Genomic DNA, 22,274 nt, shown 5'->3' with positions numbered 1-22,274 from the left:
TCCGCTGCAAGGCTTTTGTGAGCTTCCTTCAGCAGGCTAGTCTTCTCCTGCCAATGTCTCCCTACTGTGAGGGAAGAGGCAGCCTTTATGCTGGTCCCCTTCCCCCAACTCCTTCCCAATTGGTTGGGTGAGAGGCGAGCCATGCCCCACTCTCTCTATAAGGCTCCTAGCCCCTGGGCTTTAAAGGTACAGTGACAGGATTCCCTCTCCAAGCATTATTCATTCCCAGGGCTGCTTCCTTTCTATCCCTATTCCCTTAGGTCTCTCTATCTAGATATCTATTGGATCTTTCAAGCCCTTAAAGGGCCATGGCAGGTGAGGGATGGGAGGGCTGACCATCCTGTCACACCACCTAGAAATCATTATTTTATTTTGATTTAAACACATAAATGGGAGGGAAAAAAACCAGACAGCTCTCCCAAGGACATCATCACAGTCCATAAAAACAACAGAGCAGAGACTGATCTGTCAGCACCACCGTCAATGCCTGTCATCAATGACATCAACACAATCTCCTTATCTCAGATCACGCCAAAGCATTCAGCCCCTCAGAGATCCAGTCTCCCTTGCCCTGCCAAGCACTGGAAAGAGAAACCATTTCTCCGTATCATGTTCAGTAGCCTTTGTTTTGCCGTTTTTTATTATACCTATCTGTGTGCAAAGTAAACAGGACATGACTTGTAGCCATTGCCAAGCTAGTCTAGCGTTTCTAAAAAGCTTATAAAATTTACTGTCAAATTTCATAGTAACTACAGTTTGCCATAGTAGAGAACAAAAATACGGTTGCCACAAGATTTTGTAGTAAATCTCATGAGGTTTTGAGTGATTGCTAAATAATTACTTCTGGTTGCTATAAAAGATTACCACCAATATTTTTATGCAGGAATGCCCTATGAAATAGGGCTACAATGGGGTGTTTGACAGATTTTCAAACCCTGGTGAATAATTCCCTTTATGTAAGCGGGGGAATGGTCCCGCTATTGTGGGGAACTTTCCTGGCTTCTGCACTACCCCGGTGAAGTGGGCTAGCGAAAGGATCTGAGTCCTCGCTCCCACTCCCTTTACCCAGAGGCCTCCCTGCCCTTGAGGGCTCCCCTTCCACTCTCCTGTCTGGCAGAGTCCTCGTAACCCCAACAAGGCTGGGCCCAGGATTCCTGGGGGGCTCAACCCCCAACCCTGCTGTGGTCACCTGGGACAGGGGCTAGGGTGTCCCCACTCCGGGGTACTCTCTCTGCACTGGGCACCTCCCTGACCCACTGATTATTCCATACAATTTAAAACAAATACAAGTTGTTTAATTAACAATTAATCTAAAGAAAAGAATAAGGAAAAATGGGAAAGGTTAAAGGAAAACACATCACCCTGCTTTGTGGCAGGGAACATCACAAACAGTGTCTCTGGACATCAGGGCACTTCGCAGTCTGTTCCTTGTAGGTCCCAGATTTCCGTCTCAGGCCCTGGCTGTGCTGCAGGTATGCTGCGGGTTGGACACTTGCAATGGTGGTGGCCACACACCTCCGGGCTTTGAGTGGTGGGACCCTTCTTCCCAGCGCCAGCCCCCCGTCAGGTTAAGGTCCCCCTCCCGGTCTGGCCTGCAAGGGCCCTTGTCTGGGGGTGTCTTTCTGTGCTGGGCCCTTTGCCCAAGGTCCCCCCTTGGCTGGCCCCACTTGCTCCCCACACCTGGCTCTGTGGCTGCAGCTCTGCTCCCAGCACAGGATCTGCTCTCCCTGGGCTGCGTCTCTGGCTCTGTGGCTGCGCCTCTGGCCCCTCTGGATCTGGCACGGTTCTGCTCTCCAGCTCAGCTTGGGCCCCTGCTTTCTCCTTAGCTCGGCCCCACTCAGTCTGATCCAGGCAATTCCAGCTCACACCGACGGACCCACCCTGGCCTCCTGTCATGCTGATTAGCCTGCCCACCCTGTCAATCAGGCTGACCTGGAGCATTGGCCTCTCCCCATTGTTCCTGGGGACTGTCAGTCTCAGGCTCCTGATTTGCCATCGACCCCTCCCCTTTTAGTGCTGGGAGCTAGCCAGCCAAAACACCCCCACTGAATGTTAGTAAGGGGGCAACAGTCCCCTTACATTTAGGATTGCTAGTCTAGGGTTGTTTACCTGTCAGCCTGAAACTGTCAACTGGGTTTATAGGGAAGAACAAATTTTCAAGTTGAGCCATGGATTCTGACCAACTTAATTTCCAAAAACTTCAAGCTGCCCCAAGAGTTGGAGCCAATGGGAGCCTGCAGCATTCATTAGCTACATTTAAAGCTGTCTTTATCATAGGCAGAACTCCTGTTTGGAGCAGCGGAGGAAAGAAGGGGTACTGAAACAGGCATTCTCCCCTTCTGTTTGTGTCATCAACCTGTTGCATCTTGTTATTAACCAAGATTGTAAACTCTTTGGTGGCAGGGCCTTTGCTTTTATTACGTGGTTGTATGCCTACTGCAATGGGGTTCTTGTTCATAGATATTTAAGGCCAGAAGGGACCATTAGATCGTCTAGTATCGCCTGTATAATAAAGGACAAAGAATTTCATCCAGTTATTCTTGTATTGAGAGCAGTAACTTGTGTTTGACTAATTCTGGAAAGACAAGGTGGGTGAAGTAATACCTTTTATTGGTCCAACTTCCGTTGGTGAAAGAGACAAGCTTTCAAGCTTACACAGAGCTCTTCTTTGGGTGGTCTGGGAAAGATACTCACAGATAAATACAAGGGTGGAAAAGATAAGGGGTTAACACATGTTACAAGAGACCATTTAAGGTGAAGGGGGCAGCTAACACCTCTACAGACTTGATATGGGAACCCCCATCTTTTCATGTTCTGTGTGTGTGTGTGTGTGTGTGTGTGTGTATGTATTATATATGTATAATCTTTCTACTGTATTTTCCACTCCATGCATCTGATGAAGTGGGTTTTAGCTCACGAAAGCTTATGTCCAAATAAATTTGTTAGCCTCTAAGGTGTCACAAGTACTCCTCATTCTTTTTGCTGATGCAGACTAACATGACTCCCACTCTGAACCTCTACAGTTGTAGAATAAAGGAGGTTTAGTAAAACAAATGTCTTTCTTGAGCCCATGATTTTTGGTAACTAGCAGAGTTATGAATTTAAGCTCCCAGGCTTATCTTTTGAATGTGTTGTACAAGTTTCCTTTGAGGACAAGGACTGAGAGGTCAGATATAGAGTGATCGTTTTGTGAAAAGTGTTTGCCCACGGTGATGTGGTGTTTTTATCTTTTACCATTTTTCTGTGCGAGTTCATTCAAGAGCTGGGTGGTTGTTTGGTTTCACCCACATAGTTGTTACTGGGGCCTTTTGATACACTGGATGAGGTACAGCACATGTTGTGATAAGCATGTGTAGGACCTATGGCACAGCTGCTGCTGACGGACCCCGGTTGAGGTTTCGTGGGGGAAATGTTTGCATTTTATTATGCATCATGCAGGTTCTGGGGCAGTTGAGGAGAGAGTATGCGCTACTCACTTCCTGGGTTCATCGGTAATCTCCCTGGACTCTAGGGAGATTATTGATGAACCCAGGAAGCTGAGTAACACATACCACCTCCTCAGCCACCCTGGAACCTGCATGGGCATATCAAAAGCTAAGGTCCTTCTTCCAGAAGAGAGAAGAACTTTTGAATTTTCCCGTGGGGTGGCTTCGGGTCTGCAGATTGGCAACATGGCTGTGGTGGCTCCGGCTGGCCTGGGGTTCCTCTGGGCAGGTTGGGGTGGGCTCAGGGCTCCTCTGGCCGGGGGGGGGGAGGGAGCATGGGGTCCCGGGACTCTGGCTATGGGAGGGGGTGTGGGTACGGGCGGAAGGGGTGGAGCCGGGGGCTAGCCTCCCCGAAGTGGGGCTCCACCCGCTGCCCATGCCTATGGATCTTGAAAGTTTTTTTATGGGGGGTACTGATCATCATAGCAGTGGCGATATGTCTGCAGGTTTTGCATGTGTTGTTATGGTCGGGTCTGGTGCCTTTTGAGTTGGTCTGTCCTGGACTGTGGGGAGCTTGCTTCCGATGATGAGCTTGGCAAAGTTGCTGGATTGTTTGAAGGCCAGGAAAGGGAATCATCCAGCCTTAATTTGAAGACTTCAAGTGATGGAGAATTAAGTGTAGGGTTAAGTGCCAATAATTTGTTTTAGTGGACACAGATCATTCATTAACTGCAACCCAGCCCCCCCCCCCCTTTTTTTTTTAATAATGATCAATATTGGAAACAAACAATAATAATGTTACCTAATTTTCCACCTGGGAGATTGTGCTTGTATGTACAGTAATTCAATATGACAAGTCAAGTTGGGCACAAAGGATCAAAAGTTGTTAAAAAAATCTTAAATATATTTCTCATTGTATTTCTTTGTTATGTAAAATGTCCATGAGTTGTAGAAAACTTATCCACATCATTACTTTTCAGATAGATTTACATTTCTATGAATAGATCTAATATCTCTCTGCTGGCAGTGGTTTGTTTGTCCTCACATGGCTTAATGCAGAAAGCTTACAGGGGTAATTGCATTTGCAATGAAATTTGATCCTAGAACTGCAGAATCTGAATAATAAAAGGAAGGCGTATGGGCACAAATCCTCAAAAAAAATTAGGCACCTAATTCCCATTAGAAGATCTGGGCCATTATCATATTTGCAGTTAGGGACAGCACCCCAGCACAAGACAGCTGAACAGTATCTTTATTCCAGAAACTTCTAACAACAACAAGGATTGTACTTCAAACAGGCACATGGTATATCAACATAGTAGCATGCTCTAGCACCGTCTTATTTGTTGTTATGTATTTATATTGTGGTAGGTACAGGTGCCGGCTTCCTCCGGGTTCCGGGGGTGCTTAAACCCTCCCCCCCTGCCCCAGGCTCCGCCCCCACCCGCCTCCTTCCCCCAAGTCCCCACCCCTTCTTCCAAGTCCCCACCCTGCCTCTTCCTGCCCCAGCTCTACCCCAGCCCCACCTCTTCCTGCCCAGTTCTGCCCCCTCCCCCGAACATGCCCCATCCCCACTCCTCCCTCTCCCTCCCCCTCCTGCACGTCGCAGAACAGCTGATCGCTATGGGCAGGAGGCGCAGTGGGAAGGAGGGGGAGGAGTCGATCAGCAGGGCCGCCGGGGGATGGGAGGCATGGGGGGGCAAGGGAGCTGGCTGCCAGTTTCCATGTGTGCTCCAGCACTGGAGCACCCAGAGAGTCACTGCAGTGCCTACAGAGGTAGGGCCTATCGACCTCAGCCCCATTGTCTTAGGCCTGGTCTACACTACGAGTTTAGGTCAACTTTAGCCGCGTTAAATCGAATTAAGCCTGGACACGTTCACACGACGAAGCCCTTTCTTTCGACTTAAAGGGCCCTTTAAACCGGTTTCTTTACTCCACCTCCGACGAGGGGATTAGTGATAAAATCGGCCTTAGGGAGTCGGAATTGGGGTAGTGTGGACGGAATTCGACGTTATTGGCCTCCGGGAGCTATCCCACAGTGCTTCATTGTGACCGCTCTGGACAGCACTCTCAACTCAGATGCACTGGCCAGGTAGACAGGAAAAGCCCCGCGAACGTTTGAATTTCATTTCCTGTTTGCTCAGCGTGGAGAGCACAGGTGACCACGCAGAGCTCATCAGCACAGGTAACCATGATGGAGTCCCAGGATCGCAAAAGAGCTCCAGCATGGACAGAACGGGAGGTACGGGATCTGCTCGCCATATGGGGAGACGAATCACTGCTGGCTGAACTCCGAAGCAGTAAACGAAATGGCAAAATATTAGAAAAGGTCTCCAAGGCCATGAAGGACAGAGGCCATAACAGGGACGCACAGCAGTGCCGCGTGAAAATTAAGGAGCTAAGGCAAGCCTACCACAAAGCCAGAGAAGCAAACGGAAGGTCCGGGGCAGAGCCGCAAACATGCCGCTTCTACGCGGAGCTGCATGCCATTCTAGGGGGTGCAGCCACCACTACCCCAACCGTGTGCTATGACTCCCTCACTGGAGAAACACACAGGGAAGCGGGTTCGGGGTACGAGGAAGATGAGGATGGAGAAAATGTAGATAGCTCACAGCCGCAAGGAAGCGGAGAAACCGGTTTCCCCAACAGCCAGGATATGTTTATCACCCTGGACCTGGAACCAGTAACCCCCGAACTCACCCAAGGCGTGCTCCCAGACCCTGAGGGCACACAGGGGACTTCTGGTGAGTGTACCTTTGTAAATATTACACATGGTTTAAAAGCAAGCGTGTTTAATGATTAATGATTAATTTGCCCTGGCAATCGCGGCCAGTACAGCTACTGGAAAAGTCTGTTAACGTGTATGGGGATGGAGCGGAAATCCTCCAGGGACATCTCCAGAAAACTCTCCTGGATGTACTCCCAAAGCCTTTGCAAAAGGTTTCTGGGGAGGGCTGCCTTATCCCGTCCACCATGGTAGGACACTTTACCACGCCAGGCCAGTAGCACGTAGTCTGGAATCATTGCATAACAAAGCATGGCAGCGTATGGTCCCGGTGTTTGCTGGCATGCAGACAACATCCATTCCTTATCGCTCTTTGTTATCCTCAGGAGAGTGATATCATTCACGGTCACCTGGTTGAAATGGGGCAATTTTATTAAGGGGACATTCAGAGGTGCCCGTTCCTGCTCTGCTGAACAGAAATATTCCCCGCTGTTAGCCACGCGGTGGGGGGGAGGGGTGAAGTGATCATCCCAGAGAATTGGGTGTGTGGGGGAGGGGAGTTAGTTGGGTTTGTGCTGCATGTTAACCCTGAAACCGCAGCCCCTCCTTTTACATTGCAAACCCATTTTAAATGGCCAACCCAACGGGTGCTTGGTATGGGAAATGAGAGCACTACTGTTTGAAACCATTCCCACATGTTAAGAAGGTTAAAAAAGCCAAAAGACTGTGTCTTACCATGGCTGCCTGCAAGCTGAAATCTGTGGCCTGGCACTGCGTGAGTGATCTCTCACACCAAACCGGCAGGCCTTCAATATAAGAGGAAAAATGCGACCTTGTAACGAAAGCACATGTGCTGTGTAATGTGAACAGCAAAATTTAACGTGAAAGAGTGTACCCATTGTTCTCTAAAATGTGTCTTTTTTAACCACCTCTCCCTTCTCCTCCACCAGCTGCAAATGTTTCTCCTTCACAGAGGCTAGTGAAGATTAGAAAGAGAAAACGTAGGACGCGTGATGACATGTTCACAGAGCTCCAGATGTCCTCCCACGCTGACAGAGCACAGCAGAATGCGTGGAGGCAGTCAATGACTGATTACAGAAAAGCACAATATGAACGAGAGGAGAGGTGGCGTGCTGAATCGCGGGATGAACAGAGCAAGTTGCGGGCTGAAGATGATAGGTGGCGTCAGCTTGCAGACAGAAGGCAAGAGTCGATGCTCCGGCTGCTGGAGCATCAAACTGATATGCTCCAGCGTATGGTTGAGCTGCAGGAAAGGCAGCAGGAGCAGAGACCGCCGCTACAGCCCCTGTGTAACCAACAGCCCTCCTCCCCAAGTTCCATAGCCTCCTCACTCAGATGCCCAAGAACACGGTGGGGGGGCCTCCGGCCACCCAGTCACTCCACCCCAGATGATTGCCCTAGCATCAGAAGGCTGGCCTTCAATAAGAGTTAAAGTTTTAAACTGCAGTGTGTCCTTTTCCTTCCCTCCTCCCCCACCCATCCCGGGCTACCTTTGCAATTGTCCCCCTAGTTGTGTGATGAATTAATAAAGAATGCATGAATGTGAAGTAACAATGACTTTATTGCCTCTGCAAGCGGTGCTCGAAGGGGGAAGGGGAGGGTGAGGTGGTTGGCTTACAGGGAAGTAGAGTGAACCGGGTGGGTGGGAGGGGGGCGGAGGGTTCATCAAGGAGAAACAAACAGAAGTTTCACACCGTAGCCTGGCCAGTCACAAAACTCGTTTTCAAAGCTTCTCTGATGCGCACCGCGCCATGCTGTGCTCCTCTAACCGCCCTGGTGTCTGGCTGCGCGTAATCAGTGGCCAGGCGATTTGCCTCAACCTCCCACCCCGCCATAAATGTCTCCCCCTTACTCTCACAGATATTGTGGAGCGCACAGCAAGCAGCAATAACAATGGGGATATTCTTTTCGCTAAGGTCTGAGCGAGTCAGTAAGCTGTGCCAGCGCGCTTTTAAACGTCCAAATGCACATTCCACCACCATTCGGCACTTGCTCAGCCTATAGTTGAACAGGTCCTGACTCCTGTCCAGGCTGCCTGTGTACGGCTTCATGAGCCATGGCATTAAGGGGTAGGCTGGGTCCCCAAGGATCACGATAGGCATTTCAACATCCCCAACGGTTATTTTCTGGTCCGGGAAGAAAGTCCCTTCCTCCAGCTTTCGAAACAGAGCAGAGTGCCTGAAGACGCGAGCATCATGTACCTTTCCCGGCCATCCCATGTTGATGTTAGTGAAACGTCCCTTGTGATCCACAAGGGCTTGCAGCAGCATTGAAAAGTACCCCTTGCGGTTTATGTACTCGGTGGCTTGGTGCTCCGGTGCCAAGATAGGGATATGGGTTCCGTCTATGGCCCCACCACAGTTTGGGAATCCCATTGCAGCAAAGCCATCCACTATGACCTGCACGTTTCCCAGAGTCACTACCCTTGATATCACCAGGTCTTTCATTGCCCTGGCAACTTGGATCACAGCAGCCCCCACAGTTGATTCCCGACTGACCGGTAGCTGTCTGGCGTTGCAAGCTTCCACAGGGCTATCGCCACTCGCTTCTCAACTGTGAGGGCTGCTCTCATCCTGGTATTCTGGCGCTTCAGGGCAGGGGAAAGCAAGTCACAAAGTTCCATGAAAGTGCCCTTACGCATGCGAAAGTTTCGCAGCCACTGGGAATCGTCCCACACCTGCAGCACGATGCGGTCCCACCAGTCTGTGCTTGTTTCCCGGGCCCAGAATCGGCGTTCCACGGCATGAACCTGCCCCAGGAACACCATGATTTCCACATTGCTGGGGCCTGTGCCTTGTGAGAGGTCTATGTCCATGTCAATTTCCTCATCACTCTCATCGCCGCGCTGCAATCGCCTCCTCGGCTGGTCCTGGTTTAGCTTTGGCATGTTCTGGCTCTGCATATACTCCAGGACAATGCGCGTGGTGTTCATAGTGCTCATAATTGCCGCGGTGATCTGAGCGGGCTCCATGATCCCAGTGCTAGCTATGTCATCTGGTCTGAAAAAAGGCGCGAAACTAGTATCTGACGGACCAGGGGAAGGAGGGAGGGAGGGGCGAGTGACGACATGGCGTACAGGTACAGGGAATTAAAATCAACAAAGGTGGCTGTGCATCAGGGAGAAACACAAACAACTGTCACACAGAATGCCCCCCACCCCAAAGATTGAACTCAAAAGCCTGGGTTTAGCAGGCCGTTGATTTGACGGAGGGAGGGGGAAGCAAATGAATACAGAACAAATCTATTTTTTACATCTTAAGACGACGGTGCAGCATGACTGATAGCCCTCGGCATCTTCTGGGTGCTTGGCAGCAAATACTGGGCGCTTGGCAGTTAGTGTACTAAGACTGATAGCCACATTTTTCCTGTATGATGACGATGGCCTTCAGGCCTATTGCACGATCTGCTGCTCAGGGAAGACTCTGCTAATGTGCGATGATCCAACTTGTAATAGGTAACTACGACTGATAGCCATCATCGTCATTGTGAAGGCAGCAGAATATGACTGGGGGGATGGGGGACTGGGGGACATACGGAGTTCCAGCCACTGCTGTACGATGACGACGGTTACCAGTCGTAATACACCATCCACTGCCAAAAGGCAAGGGGCTGGTGCAATGCAGCCCTACGGCTGCCAGCCCCACGGCTGCCAGCACCCAGATCGCCGATGAAGGCTACCAGTCATGCTGCACCGTCTACCGCCAAAAGGCAGTTAGCTGCTGCTGCTGTGTAGCAATGCAGTCCCACGTCTGCCGGCACCCAGATGACATATGGTGACGGTGAGCTGAGCTGAGCGGGCTCCATGCTTGCCGTGGTATGTTGTCTGCACAGGTAACCCAGGTAAAAAGGCGCGAATCTATTGTCTGCCGTTGCTCTGACGGAGGGGGAGGGGCCTGACGACATGTACCCAGAACCCCCCGCGACACTGTTTTGCATCATTCGGGCATTGGGATCTCAACCCAGAATTCCAATGGGCGGCGGAGACTGCGGGAACTGTGGGATAGCTACCCATAGTGCAATGCTCCAGAAGTCGACGGTAGCCTCGGTAAGAACATAAGAACATAAGAAAGGCCGTACTGGGTCAGACCAAAGGTCCATCTAGCCCAGTATCTGTCTACCGACAGTGGCCAATGCCAGGTGCCCCAGAGGGAGTGAACCTAACAGGCAATGATCAAGTGATCTCTCTCCTGCCATCCATCTCCATCCTCTGACGAACAGAGGCTAGGGACACCATTCTTACCCATCCTGGCTAATAGCCATTTATGGACTTAGCCACCATGAATTTATCCAGTCCCCTTTTAAACATTGTTATAGTCCTAGCCTTCACAACCTCCTCAGGTAAGGAGTTCCACAAGTTGACTGTGCGCTGCGTGAAGAAGAACTTCCTTTTATTTGTTTTAAACCTGCTGCCTATTAATTTCTTTTGGTGACCCCTAGTTCTTGTATTATGGGAATAAGTAAATAACTTTTCCTTATCCACTTTCTCAACATCACTCATGATTTTATATACCTCTATCATGTCCCCCCTTAGTCTTCTCTTTTCCAAACTGAAGAGTCCTAGCCTCTTTAATCTTTCCTCATATGGGACCCTCTCTAAACCCTTAATCATTTTAGTTGCTCTTTTCTGAACCTTTTCTAGTGCTAGAATATCTTTTTTGAGGTGAGGAGACCACATCTGTACACAGTATTCGAGATGTGGGCAAACCATGGATTTATATAAGGGCAATAATATATTCTCAGTCTTATTCTCTATCCCCTTTTTAATGATTCCTAACATCCTGTTTGCTTTTTTGACCGCCTCTGCACACTGCGTGGACATCTTTAGAGAACTATCCACGATGACGCCAAGATCTTTTTCCTGACTCGTTGTAGCTAAATTAGCCCCCATCATGTTGTATGTATAGTTGGGGTTATTTTTTCCAATGTGCATTACTTTACATTTATCCACATTAAATTTCACATTAAATTTTACTGTGGACGCGGTCTGCCGACTAGAGCACTTAGAGCATTTTATGTGGGGACACACACAATCGGCTGTATACAACCGATTTCTATAAAACCGGCTTCTATTAATTTGACCTAATTTCGTAGTGTAGACATACCCTTAGGCATTGTACACACATATAAGAAAGAGATGGTCCCTGCTCTGAAGAGCATACAGTCCAAGTATAAGGGGACATACAACTGGATGCCACAAAGAGATGGGGAGAGGATTCACATTTGTTGCAATGTGGATATACTGTAGGCCAGATTTTTCTCTTTGTTACACCCGTTTAAATGCAGAATAATGCTAATGAAGTTACTTACACTGGTATAACATTGGAGTAAGAGAAGAAGCTGCTTCTTTTTCTGTCTCTCTATTTTACCATATTTTGACTTTTCAATGAGGATTAAAACAATCACACCTTGATATACTGTTGACGGCCTATTTTTCTATTTAATTTCAGCAGCTGACCTGAGTAATCTGGATAACCTTGTCAGTATGCTGAGCCTCATTGAAGACCAAGTAAATAACTCAAGAAAGAGATATCGGAGGCATGCGACTGATGATGACTACAACATTGAAGTTCTCCTGGGAGTTGATGACTCGGTTGTACAGTTCCATGGAAAAGAACATGTACAGAAGTACCTTCTGACCCTGATGAATATCGTAAGTAACTTACCGCTATCTGCACTGAGGACTGAAAATGAAATTAGAGTAAATTTATTTCACTTTAGCCCTTTGAATAGGACACGGTAGATCTTTCTCAATACAGGAAATAACATAAAAATTCAGGCCGCTTCTAGATAAGTGTAAAAAAATAAAAAGTGGTGGCCAGGAACAGTACTGTCAGTGGGACCATTCCCATGCTTCAAGTTAAGCTTGTGCTTCAGTGCCATGCTGGACCAAAGCCTAGAGTCATGGAAGAGTATCTGGAATTCTGGGACTAGCACTGAAAAGCAGTCGTCATGCTTTAGGATGTATGTTCCCCTACCCCATGTTCCCCACAGACAAACTAGATATTATGAACTATGTTCTAATAAGAGATTAGAAACATTGATTGGGTTGTAAACTTATTTTTTAAAGTATTTTTCAAGATATCAAAAGACTTAATCAATCACCCAACCATTGGACCAGACTTTCTTCACTCTGCATTTAAATATGTACAGTAAGCTACTTAGTCTTCTGAAATTGATATAATTTTTGCTCCATTGTTGGCATGTCTGGGTTTGCCTAACTAAATATGTAATCTTTTAGACCCCATCAGTGTAATAGACTGTGTATGGTTGTGGTTGTAGGGTTGCCAGGTGTCCGGTTTTTGACCGGAACACCCGATTGAAAAGACCTGGCGGCTCCAGTCAGGACCACTGACCGGGCTGTTAAAAGTCTGGTTGGCATGGGGCTGGCAGGCTCCCTACCTGGCTCCATGTGGCTCCCCAGAAGCGACGACATGTCCCTGCGGCCCCTAGGCGGAGAGATGGCCGGGGGGCTCCGCGCTCTGCCTCTGCCCCGAGTGCTGGCTCCTCAGCTCCCATTGGCCGGGAACCACGGCCAATGGGAGCTGCGGGGGCAGCGCCTGTGGGCAGAGGTAGCGTGCAGTACTGCCTGGCCACGCCTCCACCTAGGAGCTGAGGGACATGCCAGCCGCTTCTGGGAGCCGCCTGAGATAAGCACTGCCCGCAGCCCGCATCCCCTCCTGCACCATAACCCTCTGCCCTAGCCCTGAGCCCTCTCCCACACCCAAATTCCCTCCTGGAGCCTGCACCCCTGCCCAAGCCCGGTAAAAATGAGTGAGTGAGTGAGAAATAGAGCAAGCGACAGAGGGAGGGGGATGAAGTGAGCGGGGGCGGGGCCTCGGACAAGGAGGGCAGGGACAAGGCCTCGGGGAAGGGGCAGGGGTGGGGCAAGGGTGTTTGGTTTTGTGCAATTAGAAAGTTGACAACCCTATGTGGTAGTGATAAAGATAGACACAAGTCTCCATTAAATATAATAGGGTAGAATTTAACAGAAGACATTGCCATATTTAGCCTTTGACTGAAAGAATTTGACTGGTAGGGGTTTAGACTGACCACAGAGGCTGAATGTCTTGATAGATGACTTTTGGGCACTTTGCAGAATGTGGAAGTTGAAACGTGAATGGTGGTCGAAAACACTGGGAACATTTCTGCCTGGAGCATAATTTTTAAAAATGTTATTTGATTATGAGACTCTTATCTCTGCATGGAGTTTTAAACTGACTGTCCAGATATATAACACTAATCTGACAATGTCATCTGTAATTTTTAGACTCTCCTAGTGTATTTTTCCAGTGACATCATGGGACCTCCAACATCTGTCCCCCATCATGCAGTCTTTCTTTCAGCACATTACAGATGTTTAAGGAGCTGCTTATGCTGTTTTCTAGTCTGATTTTGGTGGTCTCTAAAAGACCCATGCCAGTATCCCATTGTGTGATTTATCAGTTAGAACAGTGATCCATAAGCATTCCAGGTCCTGAACTTCTGAATTGTGTGATAGCTAAGCAGGGAGTGGTAGTAATGATTGGCTGTCTTTCTGAAAAAATATACTTCAACTCAACCACAACATGATGCAGGAAGTGGTGGGTGGGGTCTTCTGCTTTTCTTTTGCAGGAAATTAGACTAGATAATCCCAACGGTCCCTTCTGGCATTAAAATCTATGAATCTCTGTTATGGCTGCTCTCCCCTTACTTATATTATTATTCCTGGTGGAATTCTGCACCATTGCACATGCGCAGAATGTATGTCCCCGCTGATTTCTTTGCTTCTCTGTAGAAAAATGGCTTTCTGATGGGGAAGCAAAGGGAAGCCACAAGAGCGTTCTTGAGACCCTCCCTAGCAGTATGTTCTGGGTGCCCAGGGCAACCGGCAGAGAGGCAGATCACTGTGGGGCAGGGGCAGGACTGGGGAAGACCTGGCTGGTGGCTTCTATCTTGTGCCGAGCTCAGCTGCTAGTTTCGGCTGGGCTGGGGAGGATGGGACTTCCTCTTCCCCTGCACGGCATCTGGGGCTGAGTCAGACCCACCTCCAGATTTTTCCCCTCTCTGTAGGAATCTCTGCAAACTCTTCCCCCGACCCCATACTTACTGCACCCATCGCTCCTTAGCAGTAGGGGGCGGGATCACTGTACAGGGAGCTGCTCCCCCATTTGCGCAACCAGGGCCGGCTCTAACTTTTTTGTTGCCCCAAGCAGCAAAAAAAAGCGCCGCCGAGCACCGCGCCGCGCCCCCCGCCGCGCCGCCCCCCCCGCGCCCCGCGCCACCCCCCCCCGCCGAGCGCCGCGCCGCCGGAGCCTGCCCCCCCCACCGAGCGCCGCCGGAAACCCCCCCCCGAGCGCCGCGCCCCGCGCCGCCCCCCCGCTGAGCGCCGCGCCGCCGGAGCCCGCCCCCTCCACCAAGCGCCTCCGGAACACACCCCCCCCGAGCGCCGCCCCCCGTGCCGCCCCCCCCGCCGAGCGCCGCCGGACCCCCCGCCCTCGAGCCCCGAGCCCCACGCCGCCCCCCCCGCCGAGCGCCGCGCCGCCGGAGCCCGCACCCGCCGAGCGCCGCCGGAACCCCCCCCCAGCGCCGCGCCCGCGCCGCCCCCCCCGCCGTGCGCTGCGCCGCCGGAGCCTGCCCCCCCCACCGAGCGCCGCCGGAAACCCCGCCCCCAAGCGCCGCGCCCCGCGCCGCCCCCCCGCTGAGCGCCACGCCGCCGGAGCCCGCCCCCTCCACCGAGCGCCGCCGGAACACCCCCCCCCCCCGAGCGCCGCCCCCCGCGCCGCCCCCCCCGCCCTCGAGCCCCGAGCCCCACGCCGCCCCCCCGCCGTGCGCCGCGCTGCCGGAGTCCGCCCCCCCCCGCCGTGCGCCGCGCCGCCGGAGCGCCCCACCCCCCCGTGGAATGCCGCACCGCGCTCCCCCCGCCGCCCCTTATCAGGTGCCACCCCAAGCATGTGCTTGGTTGCCTGGTGCCTGGAGCTGGCCCTGTGCGCAACCCCATGCATCCAGACCCCTCATACCCAGACCATCCTGCCGAGCCTCACCCCCAACACACCCAGAACCCTCCCTGATGAGCCCCACTCCCCCTGTAGCTGGTCCACCCCGACGAACCACCTGCCCCTGGATCCCCACCCCACTGAGCCCCACTCCCCCACCATCTGGACCCCCTGCTAAGCCCTCCACACCAAGACCCCCCTGCTGAGCTCTATTCCCCCCACACCGTGACCAACCCCCCCCACTGGGCCCCAACCCCCTTCACCTGGAACCCCCTGCAGAGTCCCATTACCATTGCACCCAGAACCCCCACTGAGCCGCCCGTACCCAGATTGCCCCACACAGAACCCTCTTAACTTTTAAAAAATAATTAAAAGTGGTTTAGTGATGTTTATATTAAGTCTAGTGATTAAAAACTAATTTTTATTCCATTCTAGTTTTCCTTTCAGGCATAACTTACACACACCTGTTCCCCATGTGCATTCTCACATTCTTGCATAGTCTGATTTCCTTATCTGCAGTCCTTATTTAATGCTGCCATTAACCCTTATTATTCCTACGTACTTCCCACAAGAAGGAACCACGACTGAAACCTACAGGCTCTATCAAGACAGCCCCTAGATATTGCAAAGTGGGGATACTCTAAATGAATATGTTACAGGAAAATTCAGAATCATAGAAGTTAGAAAAGAACTGCTTGGTTCCCTTTTCCATCTCCCTGCTAGTGCTGGATTTTTCTGTCAACATTTTCTGCAGGGTTCTGTCCAATGTGTAGCTTAGAATACTTCTAGGAAGGGTGCTGACACGAATTCCTTAGGCAGACTCTTCAATAGCAATAGATTGTGCTGTCAGGGAACTTTTTCCTGAGAACCAGCCTAAATATTTTCTTAGCTCATCTTTATTCCATTTTTCTTGGTCACAGCTCTTTAGACCACCCCAGAAACTGATCTCCTGCTTGATGTTTACCAGGGGCTGCAGAGCACCACTGAAAGCATGTGTGTGCAGGAGATTGATTTGCCCCACCACCACCTGACCCTCCTCTTCCCCTGTCAGGCATCCCCTCCCCTCGACCCATGAGCCCCTCCACAAATCCCCTCCAAATCTGAGTGAGTGGCATTGCGACCTGGTGCATGAGGTTGCAGCACCACTCAAGTTTGGCCCAGCAAAAAAGTGGTTGGCCTGTGGCCCGGGTGCCACCAACCCCCAGTTCTGTGGCCTATGATATTTAAATGCAACCCTTTAAATGCCATGCAAGTCCACCCTTTTTTATAATCTAGCCAAGATAACCATAATTAGTTGCTTTATTTCTTTAACTCATCCCCTCCACTCCCCAAAATAATTTTGTTAATACTTTCTCAGAAAAGACAAGAGACCGCATACTAAATGTTTTGGCCACACCGGATATTGTCAAAAAAGTGACTGAGGGGTGAAGTGAAAGTAGATGCTGCCAAACTATTTGATTGGGTGACAGACTCCAAAGGAAAGGTAATAAGTGAAAGCAAGTATACAGTAGAACAATACTCATAGAAAAATTAGGAGGAGAAATGTATTTATGCAGAGTGCCATTAATGTGTGCTGCAATGCAAACTGCAATGTACTGTAAAAAATTAGCAGAAATATGGCATTAAAATATAAACAGTCATTAAGAGGGAAGGTCACTGCAGGACAAAGGTGTGGACCCTGGAATTTGTCTCTATTTGTATAAGAAAGGAAGACTGATGGCTTTCAAATAATATAAGGAGTTGGACCCAAAATAACATAACAGACTTGGGCTCAATCCTAATCCCGCTGAAATCAGTGGGAGTTTTGCCATTAACTTTACTGGGAGAAGGACCAAACTACTGATGTTTAAATAGAAAGGATTGGATACAGAACAAATCAGGAAATGCAGTAATTGAGAATTTGGCATAAAATATCCTTTAGACAAAACATTTCATTCCACAAGCAATAGAAACACTGCATAGAATAAATCTACCCAAACAACCATTCAGAACAAAAAAACAGCTACGCCACACCTAGGCTGTAGATGACATGGCGGTTGAAATGCTGATTGCTGATATTTTCAAACAGAGGGGATAAAAATGTAATCTGACCCCGATAAAAAATGAGTACAAAGAAATAAGACAGACCAAACCACCTTTCCCTGCTCAGTGATATCTCAAGTGTGGGCATTATTTACTTATTGTGTTTTCCAAATAAAGAGACATAGAGATACTCTGCCATCAATACCGATGAGAAAACAACCCACTGAAATAGAACATTATGTGAAACTAAAGATGTGAAACAGGGCAGAAAGCATGTATTGAAAAACATATAACAATTTAACAAGCCCTCAGGACAGTCCCTTCCACGGGTCATCTAAGTGCATACACACACTTAGAGTTACGAATATATGTGGTGGTAGCTTCCTCCAATAACAAGCTATAAAGTATGAACTAAAGACCAATGTGAGTTGGGTGAAAGTGTTTACTGTAAGACAACAAGATGACTGAAGAAGTTATAAAACCCATGGCTTACAAAATAATCAGTGCAGTAGAATTCTCCATGATGAACTGATTGCTGAAGGCTAAATCCCTGTGATAACTCACCTTACCATAAACATGGAAAGAAGGGAACCCAAACAAGGTAACTTTTCCCTGCTTTGTTAGGTTATACTGTATGCAAAGGGCATTAGCAGAAGGGTGTCCCTAATTAACCTTTCTCTGTGCGGTTGGGTGAGGCCCCAATGCCAACCCAATCAAACCAATATTTTTTTCAAGCCCAGTGTAATGACTTATTCAGTAAATCTGTTTTACACTGGCTAGGTGACAGGTCAATGTTGACACCTAAAAGTCCATAAAGGGAGGAAAAACCAGGGGCTGGGGTGTCCGGAATGGCCTGAACAGCTACTTTGATTCCCCCCCCCCCCCATAATTTGGAAATGAAGTCACAGTCCGGCCATAACTAATGGTGATAAATGCCAGAGGATTTTTCACACTGTGGGCTGCAGCTAATCATAGCCTGGCTAAGCTATGAGAGTTTCAATGGAGTGGAGAAGGCCATTTGCCACCTCATTTTCAGGCTCCAAACATTTCCAGATACAAAATCTCTTGTTTCGATTAACACCTTGGTACCTCCCCACAAAATAGTTTAAGCCTTTTCAGTGCAGTCTTTAAGCAAATACTGCAGTTTTCACTTTATAGAGCCCCTCAGTAGCAGCCTGGTGCCCTTGCCATTTCTCCTGCACATGGTAGTGTGGTTTCTACCATGTAGGACATTGTCTTGCAAGGTGCGCTCTGTACCTCAAAAGACTGGGTTCACATATCGGTGACACATTAACTTCAGATTTATCGTTATAGCAGTTGTGCTGTTGTATACAACAGTATGTAATATTACTATTTATGATGGGGCACCCGACTCCTTGGAGTAAAGCAGAAGTGATTCAATAGTATATTGAAATATCTTCTTACTATATAGTCTACATGAGGGTGTGGAAGATACTCTTACTTCTCAAGTGAAGACAACAAATGTCAGAGATTCTATTAATCCATCTCCTTTTGCCATGCTTTCTCTATGTCTTGGAGAGGTGTTTAAAGTACACTAGGAAAAATTGATTGTCTGGAGAGTCTTATGGTTTATGGTGAAATAGAAATTGCATACTACATGAAAATAGGGGAAGAAGAACTGAGCATTTAATGGATAGTATAGTAATGGTTTTGACATTGGTGACACCCAGAAAGTGCCATTTGTGCCAAGGGTCTCAAACCATTTCATAATTTGATTACAAAATGCTTTCAAGGTTTAAGCAGTACTTCCACTGCCCATTTCTGCTGGCCATGCAAGGGGGTAATCTATGCTTTAAAATGTAGTCCCAGCAGCCATTTTTCTGAACCGGACTTTGAATTTTGGTGATAAGGAGGGTTTCAGCCTCTAGATCCAACTCCTCCACACTCCAGTTTTGAATCTGGGTTCACATCCAAAACTGATGATACCGTTTTCTGGATGAGATGCAGCCCAAGATGGCGGAAATCTAGTTAAAATATCTGATTTCCATCATTCAAAATTGCTGAAGTCTCAGGAGATTGGGTAACCTGGTGAGATTTTTCAACATGTCAGCTCTAAGGGTCATTACCACCCACCCTGAACCTCTGGGTTAAGTCTCAAGCTCACCTCAGAACTTGACCCTACTCTCAACACCATCTCAGAATTGCCATGGAGGGTATTTTATAGCTAGGTTCCAAATATTTGTAGGTTTACACAATCTGTCTCCCAGGACTTAATGGTTAAGTAGCTTATCAGATTTCTCCTCCACAGAGCGTTTGTCTCTCATGAATACTCTCACAAAGTAGTTTTTCAATTTCTGTGCAAATTCTGTGTCTTTTGTCACAATGATTATCCTTGCCCATTGAGATTCTATTTTCTCTCTTTACCCTAATGTATTTATCTCATTCCCTATGCTGAAACCTCGCTTCAGGCACCACATTTTGTGATGTTGGCATGTCTCCTTACTACAACTTTTTGGGAAGAATTTGAGTGAAATCTGCATACATTGCTGATTTCAGACTTTATGAAATCTTAGGAGCCTAAGTCCTATTGACTTACAGTGAGACTTAGGCTCCTAAGGGTGAGATTTTTAAAGGTATTTGGGTGCTTAACATTGCAAATAGGCACCTCATGGGATTTTCAGACACGCCTAGGTGCCTAATTCTCATGAAAAGAAATCACTGGGAGATAGGTGCGTTGGGGCTTTTGAAAATCTCACTAGATACCTATTTACTTCCTTAGGTTCATCAATACTTTTGAAAATCTGACCATTAGTGGCTTTTGACTATGTGATCCTTTGTCTTTAATAGGATGTACATTATATAGCTATCATGTGTGAGAATTTAACTTTTGTAACTTTGGAGGATGGAAGGTAAAGATATTCTGATACAGAACAGGAAGTCCTAAATGAATGGAAAGGGCAGAAAAGTCATCATTTTTAACTGACAAATTGATGAAAGCCTGCAAAGCATGTCTGATTCAAGCTGTTGGAAAAGATGATGATTGAACCCTTTGAAATAATAGTGTACTCTGTAAGCAGAATTGTATTTATTAAACCGGGTAACATTTTTAGGGGAGGGAGGATATTTCAGTAATACTTAAAGAAAAAGGTGTGCATTTTAAAAAAAATCAAATACACAGGTATCCATTATTTCAAGTAATTTATTTCAACACATACTCTTTAAGTTTGAGCTAATTCTTAATAATTATGGAGCTAGTAAATGTAGGTCTAATACTATACACCCAGATTTTAATTAACAATATTTAAATTAGAGCTCATGTGTGCTTTGAATGTGTGTTTGGATGTTAACTCATCATTCACAGTATTCTAAGAATCAATACTTTTGAACTGTGGAAAATATAGATTTTGCCTGTGTCTCAGTAATTTTTTTTTTTTTTTTTTTTACTATCTTTGGGCTGGTCTACACTAACCCCCCAATTCGAACTAAGATACGCAACTTCAGCTACGTGAATAACGTAGCTGAAGTCGACGTACCTTAGTTCGAACTTACCGTGGTCCAGACGCGGCAGGCAGGCTCCCCCGTCGACTCCGCGTACTCCTCTCGCCGAGCAGGAGTACCGGAGTTGACGGCAAGCACTTCTGGGTTCGATTTATCGCGTCCAGACAAGACGCGATAAATCAAACCCAGAAGTTCGATTGCTTGCCGCCGAACCAGCGGGTAAGTATAGACGTACCCTTTGTTGCTTAATTTTAGCAAAAGTTGTGTGTGCAATTTGACATCCGACAGATTTATTGGGAAATGTTGTTTACTGAACTCTTAGAAGTTTTACTCATTTCTATGGTGGCTTTCAGGTGCAATTTTCAACAGTATGAAGGCTGAATTAGATGTGCCTAGTTTTTCCCCATGAATAAAACTGGTAGCTAATAGTGATGAGCAAACCTCCCAAAGTTCAGATCACATAAGACCTACAGTCAAAGGCTGTGATGTCTACACAAACGTATTAAGTTGTTTTGAAATACTCATTCTCATCATCACCTCCCACCAGCAACAGCCTTCTGCATCTTGGACAGTCTTTGAAGCTCCCAGGCAGCTAGTACCAGTCTGAATAGAAAGTTGGCATTGACCAGATGCTGGTTGAGTTTACCCCAGATCTAAACATGAGCCCGAACCACAAAGTTTGCATCCAGATCTGAACTTTCTTTAAGTATGGAGATGTTTCAGTGTTATCATTGTTACTATAAATCATGTTTATTGTGGTTATGTGTAAGGGACAATTGAGAATGGGGCCCCATTGTGCTAGACCCTATACAAACACAGAGTAATAGACAGTGCCTGCTTCGAAGAGCTTACAGTCTAAATATGGAATTATGGTTCAGGCCTATCTCCATCTAAAACATGAACCTGACGCATGCCCTTTTCCAGGTTCTGAAATTTCTGATAAAGAACTTCCTCATTCTGTTGAAGAATGGAGATATGAGACTGGTTCATCCCACTTACAAGGGCCTCACAGAGTAGAGCCCCAAACTCACTGAAGCCTCCAGGAATTACAGTAATGTATATGTAAATAGAGAAGAAGGATGGTTCAGTTGTTAGAGCAGTAGCCTTTGACTCAAGCGATCCAGGTTCAATTCCCTTCTCCACCACCGACTTCCTATGTGACCTTGGGCAAATCACTCAGTCTCCCTGTGACACACTTCCCTTATCTCACAGGAGTGTGTGAGGATAAATAGATTAAAAATTGTGAGGCACTTGGGTATTACACTAGTGGGAGCTATATAAGTGCCTCAGATGGAGGTGGGTGGAAATGTTAAATACTAGTAAAGTATTTTAAACTTTAAAGGGTCATTCCAGCAACTGAAACTTGCACTGACAGGGTGTTTTCAGATCCTCTTGCTCAAGAACAGGGGATGAGAGTGAGGCACACTGACTTCCCACATATGTTTACCCTTGCGGGAACTGTGGGTTTCTCGGCCACTCCTCATTAGCTTTCTGGAAGAGTGGCGTATGGCTGTGCCCAAAAGAGAGACCCTGGCAGTGGAGTGGGTAGCAGGCTACAGGGCTTTCTACCCATAGACCTGGTCTCAACAGCTCATTGTGTAAGAACTGTTGAGGGGTGGTGATAACATAGTTTGCATGATGGAGAACTGA

General features: G+C 48.0%; 1 protein-coding gene across 1 annotated transcript in view; it reads left to right on the top strand.

Moving 5' to 3' along the window:
- Positions 1-22,274, top strand: part of ADAMTS2 (ADAM metallopeptidase with thrombospondin type 1 motif 2) — a 268,328-nt gene that overhangs the window by 180,383 nt on the left and 65,671 nt on the right. Inside the window, exon 4 of the mRNA XM_065408790.1 lies at positions 11,619-11,821. Within this exon, the coding sequence (XP_065264862.1) occupies positions 11,619-11,821 (203 nt within the window). The remainder of the gene's footprint in view (positions 1-11,618; positions 11,822-22,274) is intronic.

Source organism: Emys orbicularis, chromosome 8 (genome assembly GCF_028017835.1).
Source record: "Emys orbicularis isolate rEmyOrb1 chromosome 8, rEmyOrb1.hap1, whole genome shotgun sequence".
In the NCBI taxonomy this organism is placed as follows: domain Eukaryota; kingdom Metazoa; phylum Chordata; order Testudines; family Emydidae; genus Emys; species Emys orbicularis.
The sequence above is the reverse complement of the archived record's forward strand: the minus strand, read 5'-3'. Positions and strand labels throughout refer to the sequence as shown.